This window comes from Lepidochelys olivacea (genome assembly GCF_965140295.1).
Source record: "Lepidochelys olivacea isolate rLepOli2 genome assembly, chromosome: 21".
NCBI classification, from domain to species: Eukaryota; Metazoa; Chordata; order Testudines; family Cheloniidae; genus Lepidochelys; species Lepidochelys olivacea.
In genome coordinates, this window is record NC_140431.1 from 5769276 (window position 1) to 5794756 (window position 25481).

The 25481-nt window shown below is 44.6% G+C and overlaps 2 protein-coding genes across 5 annotated transcripts in view; one reads left to right on the plus strand and one right to left on the minus strand.

Annotated features, from left to right (window-relative positions):
• EIF2D (eukaryotic translation initiation factor 2D) overlaps positions 1-3549 on the plus strand; it is a 58539-nt gene extending 54990 nt beyond the window's left edge. For 3 of the 4 annotated variants that reach the window (XM_084611236.1, XM_084611241.1, XM_084611239.1), the window contains one exon: positions 3256-3549. In XM_084611236.1, coding sequence (XP_084467362.1) covers positions 3256-3297 — 42 coding nt within the window. In that variant the 3' untranslated portion in view covers positions 3298-3549. The remainder of the gene's footprint in view (positions 1-3255) is intronic. The other variant, XM_084611237.1, reaches the window with a different exon arrangement.
• RASSF5 (Ras association domain family member 5) overlaps positions 1-24319 on the minus strand; it is a 48690-nt gene extending 24371 nt beyond the window's left edge. Inside the window, exon 1 of the mRNA XM_084611242.1 lies at positions 23844-24319. Coding sequence (XP_084467368.1) covers positions 23844-23945 — 102 coding nt within the window. The 5' untranslated portion in view covers positions 23946-24319. The remainder of the gene's footprint in view (positions 1-23843) is intronic.
• Between the last annotated feature and the right edge of the window lie 1162 nt (positions 24320-25481).

Here is a 25481-nt window from a genome sequence, read left to right on the forward strand (position 1 = left end):
AAGCACCAGTGATCTGAGGATATCAATTTTCAGTTCACATGCTCAAATATTCATGGGAAGGAAGTTTTAAAGTTCTCTTTTCATGGAGAATTCACACCAGGAAACTGATTTTAAAAAGAAATGCACACCTAATCAAGAAAAAGTAACAAACCACCTGACATATGACCAATATCAACTAAGCAATAGACTAGCAAGCCATGAAATGTGCACAAGAAAACAATTAATTATTTCTAATAAAGAGGACATGTGAGAAACGGATCTGTTTGGGGACATTTCCGTAAGAGCGAAAGAAGAAAAATTCAACAGATTAAGATGTCGTAAGCATTGTCCCTAATCACAAGGGAGAGTAAGCTGTTAAAATAATTCCAAACAGATCCTAAATACAATAAAGAATAATTAGCAATCAGAAATCCCTCCTCTTGATGGTGCCACAGTAAGACGTAGGGCTGGTAGGACAGAGGAAATGGAGTTCGCCATTGGAATAATCAGATTTCCCAAATTGGTTTAAATTACTTTTCGCAGGCATGGGCATCTGATTTTCCACTGCCCAGAGACATGCTTCATGGAGGACTCTCCAGCAATCTGTGGGGAAAGCTACAGCTTAGTCAGAGGGTCTGGATTCCATTCCTAGCTCCACCCCTGGCCTGCAGGGTGCCTGGGCACATCACTTCCCCTCCCTCAGCTTCCCCCTCTGCAAAATGGGGATCACAGTCACTCCCACTCATCTTTGTAAAGAACACAGCTCTCTGGATGGAGAGGCCAATTATTAAGGAACAAGAATCCACATAACCAGCAACTAGTGCATGAATCAGGTTATCCTCCAGAGCCGAGGTGATCACCACTGAGTCATGGAGACGGCTCCAGGCCTAGGGGCCTCGAGCTGCAACACTTAGAGTTGGATTTTAAACATTCCTGCAGTCTAGGTGTGTTTGGTTTCAGGTCCATCTCTAGCACAAGGCTGCCCTGTCAAGGCATTTCCCTGCATGCCAGACACCTGCTGGCAGCCCTTCTGGACGCGACATCCCCCAAAGCAAGTGCCCCATCCTGTTTTATTTACACAGCTATTAATAGCCAAGATACAAGGGGAGAGGACCCAGGGTGCTATATAAAGACCTGGGAAGTTCAAAGACTTCTTCCCTTAACCTCTTCCTGCTGTTTGCGAAGCTGAGATGGTCAGAGACAGGTGCTGGGCACAGTGAACCAAAATCTGTCCCTGGTGTAAATCTACCAGAATCAGTGGAGTTGCATCAAGGACTACTTTGGCCCAGTGTCAGTTTTGGATAACAATCAATGTGTCACGCTGTTGTGAAGGATGCATTACAGAGACAGACTTATCCCTTCCTCTCCATTCCACATAGTGTTGTGAGATGGTCTCCGTCTCCATCCAAGTGCCCCAAAGCATCCAATGGACCTCTTCCCAGGAGAGAAAAGGGGTTAGAATGCTACGCTTTGCACCTCTATATCACTGGTCATCCAAGAATCTCAAACCACCAGAGCTTAAACCCCCCAGCATCCCAGGGAAAAGGGAGCGAAGTAGTATACCTGTTTTACAGATGGGAAAATGGAGTCAGAGAGAGATGCAATGACTTGCTTAAGATCATACAGCAATTTAGGGATAGATTTGGAAAGAGACCCACTAAACCAACGTTACAGGACTTAATTCATTCTTCCCATTTGAACTCCGAAGCCCAGGGAGATTCATTGCTCTCGAAGCAGAGGTAAGCATGTCATGGAATCCCTCATAGGATCTAGCGAAAGCCTCCTTATTATCTTAAGCAATTGTTTTTGTTTCCCGGAAGGGAGATGGCCGAATCAGATGCAGCTTCTCTACAAGGATAGAGGTTTCAGAGTAGCAGCCGTGTTAGTCTGTATTCACAAAAAGAAAAGGAGTACTTGTGGCACCTTAGAGACTAACAAATTTATTTGAGCGTAAGCTTTCGTGAACTACAGCTCACTTCATCGGATGCATATGATGAAGTGAGCTGTAGCTCACGAAAGCTTACGCTCAAATAAATTTGTTAGTCTCTAAGGTGCCACAAGTACTCCTTTTCTTTTTACAAGGAGAGAGGTTTCCCTAGGGGATAATAGGGCATCAACGGCTCTCAGGCCATATTTCGCTCTAAGTTAAACCTGAATGAAGGCTGCTAATAAATCTTACCACAGGAGTGTGGCAGGCGCTGCACAGTGAATTGAGCTGGGTGCCCCACAAGTGACAGCTGTCCGTGAAGGATGGAGACAAACTGGACCTGAAGCCCACTAGCCAAGTCAGCTCAGGATTGTCAGTTAGGAAATGTGACAATTTTTACAATAAAAGACAGACAAACAATGCAGGTGGGTGGGAGCAAGAATTGAAATGCAACTAGGCAAAGACCCATTGTCCGGATGGAGAAACAGCAGCAGTAAAATGACTGTATCATAACAGAGTCATTTGTTAAGAGTCCTGTGAAGTCTTGTCCGGGGTTGCAAGCCTTTTACTGCTCTTCATGAATCTGCCCTGAGCTCCTATTTTGCAAAGTTTCTGCAATTCTGGTTGAAGAAAAAACAGAAGCAATTAACCATAAGCCGTTGCCACACTTCCTGTTTCACAGAAACAGGATGAAATAAACTGTTAGCAAAACTTCTCAGTAATTCTCTGCCTGGGCATGCACAGAGAAGGACACTGCTAGGATCCATTTGGGGAGAGCATGCTGACAAGAGAGGGATTAACTCCAGAGTTGGATTTGGTACTCTCAAGGGAACAGATGAGATAAGAAAGCTTATGCTCAAATAAATGTTAGTCTCTAAGGTGCCACAAGTCCTCCTTTTCTTCAAGGGAACAGGGTTTCCTAAAAAGAGCCCTGATGAGACAGAGAGGTGGAAGGCTCTGTGGGTTTGTTTACCCCTTCATCCAGTGTCAGTGGCTCATGCTCGCTGCTTAGTAAAGATCTAGTAGAGCATGTACATCAGTGACCACATCAGGATTTAAAGGGCACACCCAGCTGCACTGGCCCCAGGAACACACAGCTCATCCTTTTATGTGCATGCAGTTTGCACTTCCACCTCAATCAGAAGTCACAAGCGCCCCCTTACAGGTTGGGGGAAATGGGGAGGAAAAAAAAAAAAAAAGGTTGAAACCCACATGGGTTAAAGTGACTGGCTAGTGGTCACCTTGTGATCCAAGTGGGTACGATCCAGAAGTCCCAACTCCTAAACCCCAGCCCTACCCACTAGACAATACTCCTTCACTGACACGTGATGTTCTTGTGTTTCTTTGAGGTGCACAGATGTCCTGCTAAATTTGCCTGTGACAGGGCATAGCCGAGAAGCTGTGGAGAGAACAAACACTAGCTAACGCTGCTGAATTTAGGACAGCGGCAGGTCAATCGCAGAAGAAGAATGCCTGTAATGCCACCCAAGATCAAGCTCTGTCCTATGCCCCAACACCACATGCCACTCTGAAAGAACCGCACAATGGCATTCATGCCACCGGCATATTGCACTGACGGAGAAAAGAAGAGGAGATAAAAATAAGAAAACCCTCTCACTAAATAAAGACTAGAGATGCTAGCAGAGAGGTGGGTGATGCTGGTATCTGCGCAGTAACATGACAGAAGTGACATGATAATGATACACTCCTGTCTCCTGTGAACTCTAACTTGCACCATTATTGTACACATCCTTTACAGCAATCTTGATGCACAGGAAATTGTCTCATCTGGCGGTCAAAGCAGAGGACAGAGTCACGTCTTGGGTTCTACTCCCAACCGTGCCACTGACTTGCCCTGTGACTTTGGCCTAAGGCCTTGTCTACACAGACACATTGCACAAGTTTAACGAAAAGCCGTTAATAAAACCGGTGCAGACACTTTTAATTCAATTTAAACCTGCTTATATCTGTTTAGCTTTACTGTTTAAATACATTGGTTTAAATTTACAGACACAAGCTAAACCGATATAAATTCGGTTTTAAATCAAATTAAGAGGGCCCACACATGGTTTTGCACTGGTTTAACTAAATCAGTTGGAAAACACACAGTGCTAACTGTGTGGGTGTGTGGGTGTGTATAAATCAGGTCTAAGTTCAACCACCTTCAAAATGGGGATATTAACACACACCCCACCTGGCAAAGGTGTGGGGAGGTTAAATTAATGCTCTTAGAGTGCATCTTCACACCAAGGAGCTACAAGTGCAAAGTGCATTTGATTTGACAATTGTCGTATGCCACGCAAAGCATTTGAAGAAAATAGTTTGAGAGACAGGATTTCCACATGAGGTCAGCTCCCTATGTAGGCTCCTCAGGAAAGCAGCCAGATTTTCGAAAGGGCCCAACACTCAGCAGACTCCATTAAGAACAACGTCAAATGCTCCCTACCCCCATTGAGAACAGTGAGTGGAAGGCGCTGGGTGCTACAGACCTATGAAATTCTGGTCCCTTGTTTAAGTACCTAACTGGGAGCTGTTGGGTGCAGAGCTCTTTTGGAATACCTGGACCCCAAGATTTAGCTGCACCTTCCTCCTTTTATAGCATAAAAAGTGGACACTTAAAACAAGTAACCCAAATTGCCACGGCCTCCTCAATCATCTCTCTCAGGATCTACATCACTACAGTACCCATCACTGTAGTATCTGAGCATCTCACAACACACCTGATAGGTAGGGCAGTGCTGTTATGCCCATTTTACAGATGGGGAACTGAGGCGAATTAAGTGAATTATGCTAAACCGAATTCAGGCCACTTAAATTCTGAATGAGAATGTCCACAAAGGAGTTTAATGCAGTTTAACTAACCCATTTTAATTTTGCACCTTTCGTTAATTTTGATTAACTTTCCTGCGCATCCCCGTGTAGACAAACCCCAAGTAACTTGGTCACGGTCACCCAAGATGTCTGTGACAGAACAAGGAATTGAAGCCAGGTCTCCCAACCTTAGCCATCCTTCCTACTCCACCATCACAGCCCACTTAAAATGTGTATCTTTCTTGACTGCCTAGTCAGAACCATCTCCTGTACCCACACCTCAGCTGCCACTGGGGTTAAAGCTCACCGAACCACAACCTGCCCAGAACAAATACATGCCAGGATAAGAAACAAGCCGCACAAACACATCAAGTGCATCACTGCAGACTGCTCATGGTTTTGACATATGTAGTTCAAGTGTTAGCTAGCCACATTCACCTTCTCTTTGCAACAGAGCACTTATCTAATGAGCCGTACGTTCACGATCCAGGCTATTAATGGGAGAAGGGAAAATATGGGCTACGGGGATTACTGGGCCTTGGTAGGGAAAGAGAGGTTGTAATCCAAGAAACGGGTCTCTAAAATTGGCATGGTGGGGTTCTGCATTTATCATCTTTCAATGATTCCAGGGAAAACATGCTCCATTTCCAAGTCAAGACATGTTTTTTTCTCACTGTCGGCCTTGCAAAATCAGCCTGGGATCTAAAAAAAAAATAAAGGCTGGTTCTTATAACCCGTCTTATATCCACAGCTTGCTGACAATTACACCAAATTATGTGCAAGGCAGAATAAAACATAGATTACTCTTCCATAGCTTTATTGAGCCCTGCAGGGCTAACAGGAATAAAATTTTGTGGTACGACTCAAAGGCACGCAAGAGGAGATAAGCAGAGCGAGGAGGAGCCAATATTAGAGTCTCTTTTCCGACTAAGACGAGGAGAGCTCAAAAGCATAAAATTTTGCAGGTACAATATTTACAGGATTATTTACCATTAGGGAAACTGGGTGTGACAAAAGAGACATTGGTGGAAATGAGGGATATGCAATTCCCCTGGGATATGACCCCTATGAAAACAACTCGTAAAATTTGGATTTATCACACACACACACACCCCATGCGCATCCAATCACATTGGATCCCTTTCCTGCTATCCTTCATCTGCGTTTGTTTATTCGATCATATGCTCTCTGGGGCAGGGATTGTTCCTCTGTGTGTGGAAAACATCAAGCACTACCAGTAAATCTATGCCACGGGCTGGTTAAGCAGTCGTAAAACAGCTGAACTGTAGGGAAGGATTTGGCCCCAACATCGCATCATTCTAACCAGACAGAGAGAGAAAGAGCTAGAGACCAGACCGACCAGGCTAAATCCTCTGCTATTGTAGTCTGGCACAGGCTCCATTTAAACCAATGGATTTAAATCCATTTAAAAAAATCAATATTTTCATTTGGCTCAAGTGTTTATATAAAGAAAATACATTTAAAGATACCTTTTGGGAAGGGATGTTAGTTTAATACTCAGCTCATCAGCCCCTCAATCTTCACATTGGTTATCAAAGGTTTGTTTTAAATTACAAATGAGAGAAGTATGAAGTTTACCTGAGTTTCCTATGTCCTGTCACTCTAAAATCGTTAGACATACTTGAAATTAAATGGCACATCAATTGCTAATGCCCTGTACCCAGTATCATGTGGTGATGAATTAGATCCGAGTAAATTATGAAGACCTCTCTTAAATTAAAAGCTACAACAAAAACAAGCTAGCAATTCCAAAACCTAGATTCTGTTGTATTTGAAATTGGTTATGCGCCTCTGGCAGATCTAAGGGGAAAAAGAAAACCAAACAAGCCTAACAACAAATGATTCCACAAGTCATAAAAGATTCAGTAAAAGGCTGGTACCTTTTGTTCTCCCACAGTAGCTGTGCAATTATAACATTTCCACCACTCACCCTCCCCACACTCTTTGCAATTTACAACAGCGGGGAAAGGATCAAACTACAGGGGGGCTTGCAGCACAGAAATATAGATGTTTTAGTCATTTCAAATCATTTCAGTAGGATGCTGGACCTTACTTGCACTTGTTGGGTCTGCACAAAAGCTAAAAGGAAACTTTCCAACCAGGGAGAGGAGGAAAATGATCATTATTCCATTCCAAAAGAGGTTAAGTGAAACTGAACTAGTCTTTCAATTACCATGTAGATTTAACTTAAACAGCTTTTGCTGTCTGTTTCTTTGTTCACAGGCAAAAATGTTTAAAATTAGATTGGACAAAAGACTTAAGTTGTTTGCAGTGTTGTAGTCGTGTTGGTCCCAGGATATGAGAGACACAAGGTGGTTATTGGACCAACTTCTGCTGATGAAAGAGACAAGCTTTCGAGTTCCACAGAGCTGAAGAAGAGCTCTGTGGAGCTCGGCCGCTTGTTTCTTTCACCAGCCGAAGTTGGTCCAATAACATATTACCTCACCTACCTTGTCTCTCATATATAATAAGCACAGCTGCATTTTAACTGGGACGTGGGAAAGACTGGACCCACATGTCTTTTATGGAGACTTGATTGCTACCGTACCAAGGCATGAGATCTAGTTCTAAAATATATGATTCAATAGAGCCGCATTTGAAACCAAATGACAAAATTTGGCATGCCTTTCTAGAAGTGATGCTCTCAACCACAAGTTACTGTCCTAGATGCAAGAATCACAAGGCAAAGTTCTCTGGCCTGCGTTACATGGGAGGTCAGGCTAGATTATCAAAACGGTCCCTTCTGACCTTAAGTTCTAGGAAAAGCCAAAGAGACTGAATGAAGATCGATATTTTAACCCTTAGCTAGTTATTTTGGTTTAAAAAAAAAAAAGCTCCCTGGAGATGAGTTAAAGATGGAGAGAGCCACTGATGAAATCATCCTAGCTCAGCTCACTTCTGGGTTCCCACTCGGGGAAGCCAACAGAACCTGGCATGTGGTGGAAAGTCAAGGCAGGGCAAAATGCCTATGACCTTTGCTCTAGCAGCGAATGGAGCAGACCAGTGCAACCAGATGTGGAATATTAGCCAGGGAAAGGACAAGGACTGGTGCCGGGGAAATACGTTGATTCGACACCTCTGGGGAGTTCCCTATGGAGGAGCCCTGACTATTTTAAACCCTTCTGGTGGCAGCACCCATGGAGGGGAAGCAACAGTACAATTAAGCCCATCCTCTTTTCCCAGAGGTAAGTCCCTCCTGGCATAGCTCTCTGCCTATCTTAAGTACTTCTATGGCCCCATTACTGTGATATCTGAGCACCTCACAATCTTTACTGCATTTATCCTCACACCACCCCTGTGAGGGAGGGCAGTGCTATAAACAATGGGGAACTGGAGCACGGAGAGGCCTGCCCAGCATCACACAGGACATGGGGCAGAGCAGGGATTTGCACCTGAGTCACCCAGGTCCCAAGAAAACACACTAACCATTGGGCCAGCCTTCCTCTCTGAGGAAGGCTCCTTGGCATAAGAGGCTATGAATTATAGAGGAGAATCAAGGCCGTGATCTTTAAACACAGGATTCTCTTCCCCCCGCCCCCATATCTATGTATCCTCACCTATAAATCTCCCATCTCATCTGGCGTAAGACATGCACTCCCCACTCTCTTCCCTCACGTAATGAGCTGTCAGGGCAGAGAGCCCATGTTCTTTTTAACACAATGTCGGCAAACGGATAATACTTCACATGAGAAAGTCCAGCAGAAAAAGCCTCCAAGAGGAAAACATAGAAACCTCAGGAATTCAGTTTTTATTTGTCGTCAATCAGAAGGCAAATACAGCTGTCACTCTTGCTCCTTAGAGCATTTCACAACTCTGGCACTATTCCGGTGAGGCAGATGCTGGTGCATCCTCCCCATTTTACAGATGGGGAAACTAAGGAAGAGGGCTTGATTTTCAGAGGTCACGGGAACCAAGAACTCAAACTGCCGCTGTGCGTGTTCAGCACTTCCAGAAAAATCAGACCCTTGGGGCCTGATCCCATCCCTGTGAAGTCAAGAGGAGTCTTTCCATTGCTTTAGTGGGCTTTGGATCAGGCCCTACATGATTCCAATGAGTCCACAAAAGGAGAGAGAGAGAGAGAGATCAATCATTAAAGCTAAGGAGTTCCTGGCTCTCCCAGCTTAGTGTCTGGCCACTAGGACACAGCTCCTTGAAGAGTTCTGAGCTAGTGTTTGATCAGACCTCTAGAAAGGCAGGGACACAGTACAGCCCCACATTCAGAGCTTTCCGATTGTGAAATAAGGAAACTGTTCCCACTGCATTATATCCAACCAAGCAGTCACCATCTTTGCAACACATTGCTCCTCATTCCCCTCTAACTAGATACCACCACCCTCAAGAGGGGTCTGATTCTTATGCACATGAGTAGTAAGCCCAGAGACTACAATGGGAAAACCTAGGAGAGTAATGATTACAGAACCAGGCCCTCACAGCACCGTCACCCGAACAGGATCTCCGATACCTGATGCTGTAGCCAGCACTGTTCAGCTCAGGCCAGTGCCGGCCAGCACAGCTGAGGTTCTAGTCTGAAGCTGGTAAAAAGGTGCGATTTAGGAGCCTAAGTCCCATTTTCAGAAACGACTTGTGCACTCAGCAGCCTAAGTCCCATTACTGCCACTGAGACACCCTATCTCACTTCTGAGAACGGAGAAAAAAGTGGAACAAAAAAAATGTGGTAGTACTTTTTAAAATAAAATGTTTCCATCCCAGAGGCTTCCAAATCGACCCTTGGCTGTCAGCTCAACGTCGTTTTCTTGAAAATTTTCATTTACCAAAAGCCCAGTTTTCAATAAACAAGCAATTCCTGACACAATTGTGTTGATTGTTTTGTTCACACTTTTAATTCCAGTGTCACAAAACTTTTAACAACTCTCTCCCGCCAAACATTTGAAAGAGTTGACAACATCCTCTTAGAAAAAGAGACTTTTTTTTTTGTTTAAAATTTTTTTTAGTGAGAAGGCTGGGAGCCATCAACAGAAAGCTACATTATATCATTGTTGTCAAAACAGGATCCTCATATACACACACACACGTCAATTTCACCACCATTGTAATTTGTGCCACTATATTAAAAAACTTTGAGCATTTTTGATGAGCAGCTCCTATCAACAGCTCCACCTGAAAAAAAAAATCCTTCTGGATGAAAATCTGCCAGATCGAGAGTTTTCTGGCTTTTGTTGAACTTTTTTTGGGTGTCTGTGTGTCGCGGGGGAATAGGGGTAAAGTATTGTCCAATGAATTTGTAGGTGGGGAAAATCTGAATTTCACCCAGCCTATAGTGAAAGAAAGAGTTGACTTTAAAGCCTCTGTATCAGAATATCCAATAGTGTTGGTCCCTTTCTGCTGCAACTAATGACAAATATTAATGAGCACTTGGTATCAGAGAAGGATTTCCTTTCAAGTAAATTCATCTCAAGATTAACAACCATGCTAAAAATTGCACTGCTGATGATCTCCCTTCCTCCCTACAAATTATCAGCGCGCTCAGATCTCCAACCTAACATTTTATGGTTTCCAAACGGGGCTGGAGCAGAACGTCTATCCTGGTCACGCTGAGTGACAGTAGCCAGCTTTGACAAGGGCACGCACACGCACCAGCTGCTAGGAACACAGAGATTACCATTTGCCAAAAGATAAACTTGAGCGGCTCAGAGCCTATGAATTATTAGTAGATGTCACCCACCCTGGTACACGAGCTGGCTTTGCAGAAATAAATTACTGAATATGGCGCAGTGAAGGGCTCTACCTCATCTTTCCTGTTTCTGCCCTCCACCCCCACCAATTGGATGATTATGGAGCATTAGGACCTTGGTATTGGAATCTATACCCGGTGTTTTGAAATCCATGCTTGGGAAAGCCTCTGGCACTGTTTGCTTGGAGGATACCTGGGAGGAAATGTTGTTTGGAACAAAGGAACAGCAATCAGAACTTGTGGGTTTTATTCCCAACTCTGCCGCTGATTTGTTGTGTCACCTTGGGAAAGTTAATTAACCTCTGTACCTAAGTTTCCAACAATAAAACGGGGATATTTCCCTACCTCCCAGGAGTGTTATTAGGCTTACTTTATTCCCAAAGTGCTCTGAGCGCCTCTATATAAAATGGAATCTTATAAACACACACATAAATGAAGTATATTTAAACAATTACTATGAGGCCTGATTCTGCCATCCTAGCTTGTTTTCAGTAGTATCTCACCACGTGAGTATGCCCACAGAAATGAAACTGATCCTTTAGGAGCTGATCCAAAGATCACTGAAGTCACTGGGAGTCTTTCCACTGACTTCAATGAAGTTTAGATCAGGTCCTTGGTAATGTACAAGGCAAAATTAGTAACAGTAGCAGAATTAGTCCCTAAAATATGACTGGATTATTTACAACTGAGTAATGATTACAAGGAAGCTTTAAAATGAAAGCTTTTCCCAACTTTATAAGGCTGTTAAGATTTGTCTAGAAAGAGAAACAGAATCTTCACATTTATGTGCCTGGAGCTTTGTTTTGCTTGCAAACAGGGTACATTCAGCAATGCATATTCGTCTGATAAATTCAATCCTTTCTTAGGAAAAGCAAAAAAAATTAACAGAGCCCCCAGAAAAACCCAGAGGGGATCGTGGGTGGCTGGGTGGGAGTTAGCACGAATAAACTTGTTATCCTCTGACAAACATTGTGGATTCAGCAATGCAGTGGAAATCTGTTGTCAAGGCTGCATCTACTGTTCATCTGGTCCTTGGGCTTTATGTTCTTTGAGGTAAGAATAGCACACAAGCCTGTACAACTTACAGAGCTAATTCACTCGGGCGGCCAGGAAAAGCTGAGGCCCAATGCTCTGCACATTGCACAGGACGCTGCTATCTTTTTTTGGACCGTTTCTCCTCTTTCATGTTGCTGCCCCGACCAACCAGCTTTTTAACTATTCCATTCGTAGCTGCATTTTCCTTAGGGGGCTTTAGGACTAACATTTCCTTAGCACTCGATCCCACGAGTTGCTTAGCATCTCCCAAGATCTGGCCCTTAGTGAAAAATAAGTCAAAAGGGTTTAGTATGTAGCAGCACAGTGAAGGGGCAAGTTTTCCTTGCTCTATGATCAAATACCACCTAAGCCTCCAAATAAAGACAGGTCAGCTAACTGATTGCCGTTCAGATGGCCTGCTGGTTCATGAACACCAGGAACACTTATCTGTTTGCTCTGCTTCCATCTGCTACAATAGGTTCCACCAGATACTGTCTGTTCTAATAAAAGAGAAACAGAAGGCAAAACATCCAGTGTACAAACAAGGCTCTTTTTGACCAACTGGAAACAGGTTGTATCCGCCACAATGCCACTGTTAGCCTGCGGTTTTATCCTTCAATCCGAATCCTCTGCCAGTTCAGGGTTTAAAGGCCCAGCCCGAGTGTCACCTGATGAAGTGAGCTGTAGCTCACGAAAGCTCATGCTCAAATAAATTGGTTAGTCTCTAAGGTGCCACAAGTACTCCTTTTCTTTTTACCTGTAAGTAAATGATCTATGGAAAGTATTGTTTAAGCAAAAGGCAGCGTGACTGGAGGAATGAGCCAAGGACTGGAAGTCCAGAGTTCTATTCCGAGGCCCAGACACTGACTGACTGCATGGCCTTGAGTAAGTCACTTCCTTCTCTGTAAAATGGGGGTACTAATGCGAACCCTGCCTGACAGGGGTGCTCTGAGAATTAATCAGTTAATGTCTGCGTTTTGCTTTCAACATACCAAGTTGTGGGAGACTAAACGAGCAAATAGAATTACTTCCAAAGTATTTTAGCAACAATTTTTGTTAGAATAATAAATAAATAAAAAACAACAAAAATAATAAAACAATCTAGGAAATGTTCCAGACATCAAAAGATCAGAGAGCCTATTTGGTAGCATGCCTGCTACACAGCAGGGATAAGGGGACAGGATGCTTGGGTCCAGAATAAAAAGGAGAAACACAAAGGAGAAGAGCACATGATTCAATCCAGTGACTGAGGCCACAGTTTCCTTGCATGACAAAAGCTGGAAAGAAAATGGACAGGTTGGTCCCTTTTAATCCACAGCATTAACAAAGGCAACTGCATCCCAGAAGGGTTTCCAGGTGCTCTAAGAATCAATGCTGGGACACAGGAGAATAACAGTTGTTAGATCATTTCAGCACCTAAGTGCACTTGTGACAGGCCAACAGCACCTCAGCAGCTGACTTGGGAATCCTAGTCCTTGATTTGTCCATGGGACAGGTACAACATGGGCAATAGCAGTATAAGTGTCCTTCATAGGCCCTCTGCCAGCGTACCTCCACCTCATATCAGGGCAGGAGTAACTTGGCTTCTTAAGATCTTATTCTTCCACTCATCACCATAGTATTGGAGATCTCTTTACAGAGACTGCCAATGAGGCTAGCAATTTGAGTTGGTGATTTCCAAGAAGTGAACAGCTTTCCACGGGAAGTGGCGCAAGACCCACCAAACTCATTTCACATAGATCTAATGCCTATTTCATGGCCTATCAGATAAGTATATGGCCCCTGCTCATTACTGCAATATCTGAGCACCTTACACTCTTTTTAATATATTTTTATCCTCACAACACCCGTGTGAGGTACTAGCCTCCCCATTTGACAAAGAGGGAAATGAGGTCCAGAGAGGCTAAGTAATTTGCCCAAGATCATGCAGGAAGTCTGTAGCAGAGCAGGGAATTAAACCCAGGTCACAGGCTAGGGCTCTAATCACTGGACCCTCTCTGTCCAGTGAGTTTGTCAGTTTTGATGTGGGTTGGATTCAAACTGTTGACTTAAGAGGTGAAAGGTTCTACATCCCATTTCCAATAACCAGAACCCCACACCAACAAATTAATATATTGTCTTTTACCAGTTTCAAAACAATTTAGGGACCCAGTTAGAAACCTCATAAAAGGTAATACTGAGACCCCATCGTGAATCTCTACACTATAATTAAAGAGTCTTCCAGGCAGCACAAAATGTTATGTTATTTTCAAGTATTCAAATGGAAGTAAAAGACAACTTGCTGTGACTCACAGCCCAGAACTCAGCTCCAGGCCAGGAACTTTTCTGTACAGCATCATAAATAACTTAAATAGTTCAGCCATGTGTCTGCTAGGAACATATAATCAGCAAAGAAAGAAAAAGAAAACCCTCAGCTAATGGAAATTAAAGTGAGCACTCCAAGGCCTACTGTTTTATTTATTTATTTCTCTTTACTGCTCTTAGAATTTTACGGCTTGCATATTAGAACCACAGCCAACAAGCCTTTCTGACACAGCAACCGTTTCCCAAAAGGACAGTGGCAGAAACCCCAGTGCCTGGTCTATTAACACCTGGCTAGACAAAGCACTAGCAAGTAAACTGGATAGTGGTGTGGTTAAATCACTGGACAGGGATTCGGGAGATTCAGGCTTAATTCCTGGCTCTGCCACAGACACCTTGTGCAACTCACTCGGATCTCTCTGTATTCAGTGGCCATCTGTGAAATGGGTATAATCTGTCCCTTCTCCCACCCTTTGTCTGCCCTTGCCCGTTTTGGTTGTAAACTCTACAAAGCAAGGACGGTCTCTTACTACTGTGCACGTACAGTGCTGAGCATAATGGGGTCCTGATCTCGGCTACGGCCCCAAGGTGCTGCAGCAATAAAAACAGTGCAATAAATATGTAAGGAACAATCCTGCATAGGCCACGGAACACAATCTCACTAGGGATTTTCCGTCTCTGCGGTCCGTCCCACAGCTACAACTGTGACTTTATAACCAGTTAGGGACACAGTCAGCAGGCAAGTCACAAAGCCCACACAAGCAGCTTCTCTGCCATCACAAGTGTCTGCGCAGCCACCCTATCAAGATGCCCCACAATGTCTGTACCAGGGGAAAGCTAGGCAAGTACTCCACAAGGCCTCAGCAGGAGGCAGAGCGCACAGAAGACATGTGCCAAGGGCAGCATGAGCGGGTCTGAGGCAATGCACTTGGGAAATGTCCCAGCGCGCACAGCTGGAAGGAGAGACTAGTGAAACAGGATACACAAGCAGTGGGTCTGTCAACTCTGCAAAAATACCCAGTGCGCCCATTTCCCTGAATATCTGTAGGATTGAAAATGAGGTTAGTAACTATGGCAGCCATCATTGTTTTGCCCCTGCCTGAGGTATAAAATGGCCCATGGGTGCCTTCCTGACCTCGTCTCCATTGCCCAGCATCTTGCACCTTCATTTACACCAGTGCTAAACCTAGCCCACACCAGTAGTTCCCGATGATACGGCGGGGTTATGCTGGGTATTAATGAGATCCGTGATGGTCTCAGCCTTGATACTAGTGGCTCCACACCACAAAACTGCCCCCACAAGTGACACTAAATGTGCTTCCTGGCAGTCTTGGCAGGCAGAGAAGCCAAAGAACTGAATGAACACAGACAAGAAATCCTCTCTTCTGGTAATGATTTGCATTATGGTAGCACCTAGAGGCTACAGCTGAGATCAGGGCCCCATTATCCTAGATGCTAAACATACACTGAGGTATGTCTACACAGCAACTGGGTGGCAAGACCGTGACACATGTCGGCATACCCGAGCTAGCTCCGATTGAGCTAGCTTGCTAAAAATAGCAGAGTAGCCACAATGGCACGGCCTAGCTGCCCAAGCACAAGCTCGCCCGGGGCCCTAGGTAAGTACTCGTGTGGCTAGCCCATGCCACCACAGCTACACAGCTAGTATTCGTGAGCTAGCTTGATCAAAGCTATCCTGGGTGGGCCTACACGTGCTCACACGACTGTCCCTTAGTGAGAGGCAGTCCCTGTCCCAAAGAGCTTTCAATATGAATAGGTCAGACAGATGACAGGCAAGAGGGGAAAACAAGAGGTGTAAAGAGATGAAGCAACTTGCTCAAGGTCACTGCAGAGACAGGAATAGAACCTAGGTCACCCGAGTCCCAGATGAATGCCACTGGGCCACACTTGCCTCTCTGTTTGCCTTGAGGCAGCCCATCCAGTTAAAGGCTGTGGCATATGAGTGGACGCTGGCACTGTTGCTGAACATGCTTTCCCTGTTCTCTGCACAAAGAATCCAGTCTCCAGGGTTACTTATTCAGCCTTTTTCAAGAGAATGAGATCCATTAAAATTCAAAAATAGGACACCTACCTTACAAACATTCATCATCGGATTGGTACCAAACCTAATCATAAAAGTGATACCCATGGTTAGTACCTGTCCAGCACCAACAAGCTGTGGTCACCGTATAAAACAAATTCCAACATTCCCTGCCCCAATGAACTTACAGTCTCTCTCTCTCTAATATATATATATATAGATATCCTTAAGGATAAACAGCTCTTGCCTATCAATGCTTTTTGGTTTAAACTGGGCATATTTATCTGGTCTTAAGAGAGGTCCCCTCCTATAAGAGGTCAACAGGGCTAAGGTAATGATGATGTTCTTTGTTGCGAACCCCAGAGCAAACAGTTACACAGTCAGCACCGCAGTATTACCTGATAACATAGCAACATAGCTCTGCATATCTCCATGGCAAACAGTTGAAAGAATGATTTCATTTTTTTCCTCTCTGATTGAGAAAGATATCATGTGGTGGAATTTTCTGAGCCACTGAAATCTAATTGCCAGGCTGCACTTCACAAAGGCTGGACCCCAGTTTCTCCATCCCTCTCCTCTTCCTTCATACCTCCCTCCCCCCGTGACAAGATATTTAGTCTGTCTTAGGTACTTATACAGCTGCCATTTCACGAGTATCTGAGCACCTCACAATCTTTAATGTATTTATCCTCACAACACCCCTGTGAGGCAGGAAAGTGCTATTTTGACGGCCACCATTTTGGCCAACACACCAGGGACTGAACTGGAGACCTCGAATGCTAAAAGCACGAGAAGCTACAGCTTGAGCTCAAGAGCCCTGGCACTCTTGCGGGAGCTGTAACATACTTGGGCGCAGAGGGGGACCCACCCCCCCAGTGGATTACACGATCCCGTTTTACAAATAAGGAATTGAGGCTAAGTGACTTGCCCCAGGTCATACATGGAGTTTGTGACAGAACAGAGAGCAGAACCCAGGTCTCCCAATTTCCCAGCTAGCACCCTAACCACTGGAAAATCCCGTCCTTTCTCTACCCAGCTAGGGTTTGACACAAGCTAATTCCCTAGGGAGACATACCCAGTGTGACTCATCCCTCACAGAAAAGTCACACATCCAAAATATCTGAATCTTCTTTGGTGTTTTGTTCAGACTTAGATATTCCACAACTGAACTCACATTTGCCAGCATCTGACCTACAGAGGCGGAAAAAAAGCCACATGTGCATTGGGCCACCACAACTCAAACCCAGCCATAAAAACTCTATTCTCATTGCAGTCTCAGAAAGGCTCCAAGGTCTGTCTGAATGTGCCATGGAGACAGGATTTCTCTCTTACTCCCTCGAGGAAGGTCCCTTCAAACTAGGTTGAGGGACATTGTTGGGATAGCAATTGTCTCTGGCTCTCTGGATAATGAGGATTGTAAGTCTCCAGGGCTCTTAGTCAACTTGTCTGTGCTGAACTCTTGACTCATGGGCAGCAATTTTCAGCCAAGTGGTCTTATTTCTGTGCGTACTGAAGGACACCTTCCCAATACCGATGGCTCGAAAAGTGCTCAGAGAATATCGTGCCTCACTGGGGCTCAAACAGTGGAATGAGTCCAGAACACAAACTAATTCAGGTCTTCATTTTTGTGCCATCTTCCCCCATGACTAACAGTAAGCACTTGAAGAACTAGTTTTAAAACAGCAGCTTTCAAACTGTGCGTCACAACCCTGAAGTGGGTTGCAACCCCCTTTTAATGGGGTCACCAGGGCTGGCATCAGACTTGCTGGGGCCGAAGCCCGAAGCCAAAGCCTGAGGGCTTCAACCACAGGTGGTGGGGCTCAGGTTACAGGCACCCTGCCTGGAGCTGAAGCCCTTTGACTTTGGCCTCCTGCCCTGGGCAGGGGGCCAAAGCCCAAGGGCTTCAGCTCCCACTCTTGGGCTTTGGTCCCACTTCCTGGCGTCATGTAGTAATTTTTGTTGTCAAAAAGGGGGTCACAGGGCAATGAAGTTTGAGAACCCCTGAACTAATATATGCAGTGAAAACTGGACAAAAAGATCACTCATCATTATAGTTTTCTCTCTTAAGAAACTGCCCTAAACACACCAAGTACAATTCTGCTCCATCTTCATTAATGAAGATTAACTCCATTAAGCTACTGGGGTTGAGACCCTGAATGGTCTGTTTGACCAGCTTTTGCTGTGCTGTGTATTTCTCCCGCCTCAAAAAAATCTTTGTGGAAAAAAGTTTCATTTTCAAATTTGCCAGCAAAGTCTCCATTTGACTGGCTCAGGTTCATGTCCAAAAGAACAGAGAAAAAACTGACCCCCAGTATCTTCCAATCCACTACTTAAAATCCTACAGATGTGCTGTAATGCAGATGCACCTCAGTGCAAGCACATGGCAGCAAAAGGGCAAGAGCATGCCATTTCCCAGCCTGACACACAAGGAGAGAAGGAACCCGGGCTGGATTCTGCAGCTGCTCCTCTTGTGGATCTGTCTTGGGTGTCCACGGGACTTTTACGCGTAGATGGGTTATGGAATCAGGCCCTACGCTGGTGCACTGTCTCAGCACGTTAGAGAACCGAAGGAGGTCATGTGTCTATGCAGCTGGCTTGCTGACATTCGTACGCGGAAGAGACATGAATGCAGCTGCAGTTTTCTTTGGACCTCTGCCCCAAGTCAATGCACTTGCTCTTGAGAAAAGTATTATTCAGGAACTGGCCCTGCTTACTTACATTCCAGTGCTCATCCCTTTCACACTCTGAGGCCAACGATGAGACATTTGGCCAGAGGCAGAGCTGAGTGCTACAAACCAGCATCAGAATCAATGAGGTGGTGAGGTAGCTCGGAGGCCCCTGAATTACGGCCTTAGACGTCGCAGGTCCTGATAAAACCAAAGTGGGTTGGGTGGCAGCCCTGTGAATTCAACTTGATTAGCACACACAGGAGAGCTGAAGATTTTGAAGCGTCATATGGGGCAGGGACATTATTTTGATAAATCAGAGCCTGAATACTATAGTCTTAATCAACCCCTGTATTTGAGCAGGGGGGGTCTCCATTCTGTCCATAGATCGATAATGGCAGAACAAGGTGCAAGAGACCTGCAAGAAAGTGACAGGGAATAAAAGGGAACCAGTGGGTGGGACAGTTAGCCATAAGACGCCTAAAGATCTTCCAAAGCATTTACAGAAAGGCCAGATTGCTTGAAATGAATGCGTACAAAGCGAAGAGAAAAATGAGATTGATTTTAAGATGCAAGTTACTGCAGATACAGAGAATTCTGACTGAACAATGACGATGGGAGAACAACAGATATGAATCAATGTGGAAATGCATATTTTAGATCCTAGATCGTAATTTGCCCTTTTCTCTTTATAAACACAATGTCCCCATGTCTGTTACTGCTGGACATCAACAAGCAATTTGATTAAGCCCTTTAAGCACATCATATTGTTCTTTATTGTTCCTTGTACAGAAGCTCACAGAACCAGTCAGATGGTGAATTTGGAAAGTACAGAGGAGCAGTGCTGCAGGGAAAATGCTATAAGGAAGACACACAAGTTTGCTTTGAACAATGATGTTTCCAATAATTTTCCTCTGTGCCTCACAATTTGTTTCACTTTCTCTAGGTCTATGTGGTCTAGCACTTCAGATTAGGTTGCCTTCTACAGGTTTTACACTATGCCATCGTCACTTAGGCTGAGATTTTAAGGGCATTAAGCATCCAATTCCCAGTGAATTTCAGTGGTGGTTGGGCAAATAATTCTCTTAACCTCCTTTGAAATATCTCACCTCGGAGTTCTCTAAGCTTTAAAGGAGGATAATGGGAGGCAGGGCTCCAGGGTCCTATGACTTGCTTTACCTCTGACCTACCCTCCATCCTTAGAGGTTTGTAAGGCCCGGCTTGACAAAGCCCTGGCTGGGATGATTCAGTTGGTGTTGGTCCTGCTTTGAGCAGCGGATTGGACTAGATGACCTCCTGAGGTCTCTTCCAACCCTAATCTTCTATGATTCTACCCAGGATATCAGAGCAACTCAAATTCCATCTTTCAAGGAATACGACTTATCTACCAGTTGGGAAAAGTTACAAAAGGTTAATAAAATGCTTTAAGATCCTAGAGCTTGTCTACATGGCAAGTTACTATGCGGCATGCCAGGGTGTGACTCTACAGCGCTCTAGCTTGCCATGGGGCCAGCTAACTCGCTGCGCGGACCCTCATCCAGCACACGGAAAGATCCCTAGGGCGCTCGGACACCCTCACCATGTAGACCAGCCTTTTGTATATGAAAGCCCACAACGCAGATTTCAAGCTAGCATGCATGTTAGGTGATATGTCAGTGCTACACTCATATGCAGGGGCATTGCTTTCTCCTGGTTAACCGTTTAAAGAGCCGGCTGGAACAGGCTGATTGAACCAGCTCAAACCGATCAGCTGGATGGGAATGAAACCGAACATGGAAAAGCATGTGCAGGGAAATGGCAGCGCTATCTGAGATTTGACAAGATGGTTCTTGCTGGAGCCCCATCAGTGCTGGGGAGACAGTCCACTCAGGAAGTTTGTGGTGCTCAGGAGAGGGTTCTCGCTCTCATTTGGGCATCCTTCCTGAGTACCTAGAGTGGGACAGGCTGGGCTGAAGTGTGCCCAGCAGATTAATTAAATCTTGGATTCAGGACATGTTGACTGCTCACAGCTGCAGGCAGACGATGTGCTACGTGGCTGAAAACTCAAAAAACTGTTGCCATATAGAGGTGTTTTACAGACTGCTGTTCTGGAAACGTTCCACATTTAACTTTTCAAAATGGTTCCCGAAGGGGAGACAAGCAGAAGGGGTGAGGAAGGGGGAATTACCCTAATTTGATGCTATACCTGCCCAGTTCTGAGGGATTTCAGATAGCCAAATAAAGATATGCTTTGGCCCAGCCCCACTCTCACTGCTTGGTATTAGAGCAATCACGCTGTAGCAGGCTTCATTTCATAACCCTGGCATCTCATAATTAAAAGAAGAGCCTCTCTGGAGCCTAAGTGTTTTTGGTTCTGGAACACCGATAAAGTCTTGCTTCACCTAGTGACCAACAATGACCAAGAGAGGGGCCTGGCCCTGGAGACTAACAAACAAAGCCACAGAGGTTCCAGTTTGACGGAGGAGACAGAATCCCATTGTTAAATTGCTTTTCTCAGACTACACAGAACTGGGAGAGTGAATGAGAAGAGTAGATAAATGGATCAAATCCTAAAGTCTTAGGAAAACTCCCAGTGGCTTCCGTGGGTGATTTGATTGAGTACAGACAGACTGGGGGCCTCCCAAAGACCAGTAGCAAAAATAAGACAGTCAAGTTAAACCAACTCCTCAAATATCTGCCTTGCCTGGCCTGGCCTGGGAGGAGTGTGCACAGTCGTTCCCACCTGCTGGGGTGATACTGCTGCTGTCCCAGCATTCTGCAAATCGATGCCTGGACTGGTGTCAAGGCTGAATAATGACTGCACCTGTTTCCCTCTGTAATCTCCAAGGATGCTTGGGCAAAGCATTCCACCCACACCAACCGGCCTGTGCCTATCCAACAGCTTGTGTGTCATCTGGATCCAGGATGAATTTAGTTTCAATGATTCACATTTACATCAGAGATGGGAGGGGACAAAAACCCATTAGGTTCACGCTACTACATAACTGCCAGTGCAGGATTGTTCCTTACAGTCTGTTCTCTGTTCCTTTCTTCCATCTCTCACTCTCTCCACCCACCCACACTTCTGAGGCAATGGGAAGCTCCTCTGGTGATCAGGTTCTTACAAATACCAATGACCCATTTTTTCTCCTGCTGATAATAGCTCATCTTAATGAATTAGCCTCTTGCAGTTTGTATGGCAAATTCCACCTTCTCTGTACGTGTGTGTGTGTATATATCTTCTTACTATATGTTTCATTTTATGCATCTGATGAAGTGAGCTGTAGCCCATGAAAGCTTATGCTCTAATAAATTTGTTTGTCTCTAAGACTGGTTTTTTTTGCGGATACAGACTAACACGGCTGCTTCTCTGAAACCTAATTACTCATTTTTTGGCCATATTAGGCCTCTGAGTTTATTCCTAGCTACTTTTTGCCATTATTCGGTGACTTGTTCCTTCAGAACTCCAGGAGCCGGCTCCAGCCTTAGAAGGTCTAAGAATTCTCTGCAGTACGTGTATAATTCCCATTAATCACACCTTCAAAATAAGAAAGCCAAAAGCAATAGCACACTTTGAATAGCCCCTACCATCCTAATATGATCAAGAGCCTTAAACTATTTCTCCCCCATGAAAAGAACAACCAGCTGCTTGGTGACTTGCATCTACTGTACTATTGTAAAGCCAGACAATATCATACAATATGGTTTGCTTGGGCCGCTATGCTGTTTTAAACAAGAAACATTTCCTTCCCACAGTACAAAAAACCTGTAATACCAGATCACTTGACATGAACTTGTTTTAACTTTCACCGTGTTTCACTGTTAAGAAGAGAGCAATGGAGGGGAGAAACCAGTGCACTTAACATCCATTAGAATGGAGCCCAGATATCACAGTGATGGGCACATATTATGGCAGGATAAAGCAGTGAATGAAAGAGCAAGCTTATTTAAAAAGTAGCATTTCAATATCCTTCCACAGAAGAAAGAATTAAATAGGAACTGAATGCACACAGGGATTTATATATATATATATTATAAAATTATACAAAGATATTTAGGTCTTCTACACAAATGGATAATCAAATGACATTTTCTTAAAAAAAAACGTTTGTTAGCTGTCAGCTCCCAACACAGATTACTAATGGGGGATGTCCCATGTTAAAACCCAAGGGAGTATTTCTAAAAAAGTTTCAGATGAGTAAAATGATATCCTAAAAAACACCGGATAATAAAGGGACTGTCGCACAAACCAATTCACTCAACAGGATGATGCCTGCCTGTAAAAAAAAAACAAACAAACACTTTCAGATTAACTCAGAGCTGACTTTTTTTTTTTTGGGGGGGGGGGGCACCACAGAGAAAGACTAGACCAAAAGCACCTGCTGAGGATTATAACGTTGCAGTTTCAGACATGCAAATATGGCAGCACCCTACAGTGGAATTTCACTACTGATCATTTAAAATCATTTTTCTTAAGTGAAAAAGAAGAACTGCTACAGTGACATGGTGCTTTCCTCTCTCAGGCCGACAGCACCGCCAAGATCAAACTTTTTGCTGCAGTGGAGGAAAATGGTGACCCAGTGCACACTTCCTACCTAACGTGTGATCTGTGAACATTTTAGGGTTCTTTTTCCTGTGTAAAACCTCTACTTCTGTAACAGCTTTTTCCTCTGTTCTCTTTTTTACACCCTGGGCTGGTTGGTGATTACAGATTCTCGAAGGGTTGATTTTAAATGTGTACATTAATATAAGCAATTCTATGTCCTGTCAGTGTTACTAGCCGATAATAGTTTTGAAGGCAGGATAAAATTGTAAACACACTCAAACATTCTCTTTTTAAACATACACCAGGGATTAACTTTGTCCATTTAAGTAATTCCAATGAGGTCAACAGAATTAGACCTGAGATGAATTTAGCCCATTCACTGTAGAAAACCTGCTGTCACCATAACATGCCTCTCAGAATCAAAATGATCTGCAATGTTGTGCGTTACATGTAACAGCACAGGCATTCTCAGCCTGAGGGCTCTGATGCCTTGGGGGGCAAAGAGTTTCAAGCCAGATCTTGGATGACTGGGAAGGGGATCTTTTGGAGGGTACAGGTGCATATCCTGCCATGGAAAAGGGAGTGGCAGAATAGATGAAGGTGAGAACCACTGCAACAGAGCAAAGACCTCCCATCTACTTTACCAGAGAGTGAGAGATGTAAGTAAATGCCCCCCTCATTCTGAGAGCAGACTGTGACCCTGACTATGATCTCACTCTCAACCTGGCACCTGCAGACACACACGCATGCACACAGAGACCTTTTTTTTTTTTTTTGCACCTTGCTCAGGAGAATGCTCCACCCTACATCCAACATGGCCCCTTAGAGAGTTTTAAAGCTGTTACCTTGGCAGGGGCTTTGCTCTGTGCACTCCTGAAGAAGGTGGTCTTGGCTGTGAAAAAACAATCCTCGAGCTCTTCATCCAGACTACAGTACCCGCTGCTCATGCTGCGCTCCAAAGGTCATCTACCAACAGTGGATTTGAGACCCTCAGAACATTTGGGGCTCACCAAGGAGCTGGAGGAGCAGGTAACCATCTGATTCCTGTTCACTGCAGCAGCAGTGGCATTTCCCAATCCAGTTCCTGTACATTCAGCAGCAGACACGATTTCACATCCTCGGCTTCACTTGTCCTTATCTGCAATAGCTCCTTCTGCTTGTTATCCAGCATTTAACTCAGTGATTTCTCTGTTAAAACAGCCCTGCTGGGTTACCCTTCCCTTTCCTCACCCAACCAACTCCCTTAGCAAGGGCTGTTGGAGAATACTGAGGGATCAGACCTGAGTGAGTTTCTTCTCTTCACTCTCAGACTCACTCACCATCTGTGGTTTAATCTCCTGCCTGCAAGCCTAGTGGAGCTGGCTGTAAGAACACATCACCTCCCTCCCCCCACCCTCCTTTCCTGCCTGCTTTCAGTTCACACACAGAGGAGCCCAGCCACTTCCTCTTGCAAGCTTTCGCACCCAGTTTTTGCACTGGGCTCAATTTCTCAGTGTCTCCAGGGTAGAACCTCAGTGGGTGTAAATCCACGTCGTCTGTGGAGCGGTGCTGATTTATACCGCTAGCTGAGGATCTGGGCTTCTCTCTCAGGTGTCCTGCAATACCTTTCATAAAGGTGGGGATTGTGATCAGAGTAATCCTGCAGCCATTTAAAAGTATATAGCTATAGAAAGCCAGCTTACGGCGCTCTGCCAGGTAGATATCCTTGTGTGGCTTAACTCATTTACAGCTGTCCTGGAATTAAAGCTGTAAGAACAAGCTGAGCTGAGTTTTAGCTTTGCTCAGCTGCTATTTAAATATTTTGCACCAAGGGAATCCAAAGAGAGGGGATACCAGAAGCTCAGTACATCATGAAGCACAATGAGACCCCAGCCCTTAGTTTATGTGCTACCCCAGATTGAGTAACAGACACCACGGTGGTGGGTGCATGACAGACAGATTGCCTACTGACATTTTAATGCACAGCTCAGTATGTGCCTCTGCGTTCTGCAGATAATTTTAGAACAGCTAGGATGACTTCAGCTGACCAAAAAAAAAAAAAATGAGGCCGTTTTTATTATAACCTTAGAAAGCACCACTCAGCTTGCCAGGTTAGACCTTTCAGTGTGTCAGTTACTGTCACGTTACAGGCAATAGATTCCCAAATCTGTTAAAATGGTTCTTTAGCGTTGATAAAGCCTTGTAGCAACCGCATCACTCCCCCTCTGCCCACCTTTCAATCCCCCTACCTTTGTGCAATTCACAGAACCACAGAAATTAGAAATGGAATAAACCTATGAAACCAACTATCCCCCCCCCTTCCTTCATCTGTCCATTGCAGGGTTGCTGGTGTCAGGGTCATGTCTCGTACTTTGAATTCTAGTTTTAAAACATCTCCCCACCTTTCTCAGAGGTGAAGAATCTGAATGTTTAGAGGGAGACTTGCACAGGTAAGTTTTATATCCATAAACTTCCACCAGACTAAGGCTTGATGCCTTGAGGGG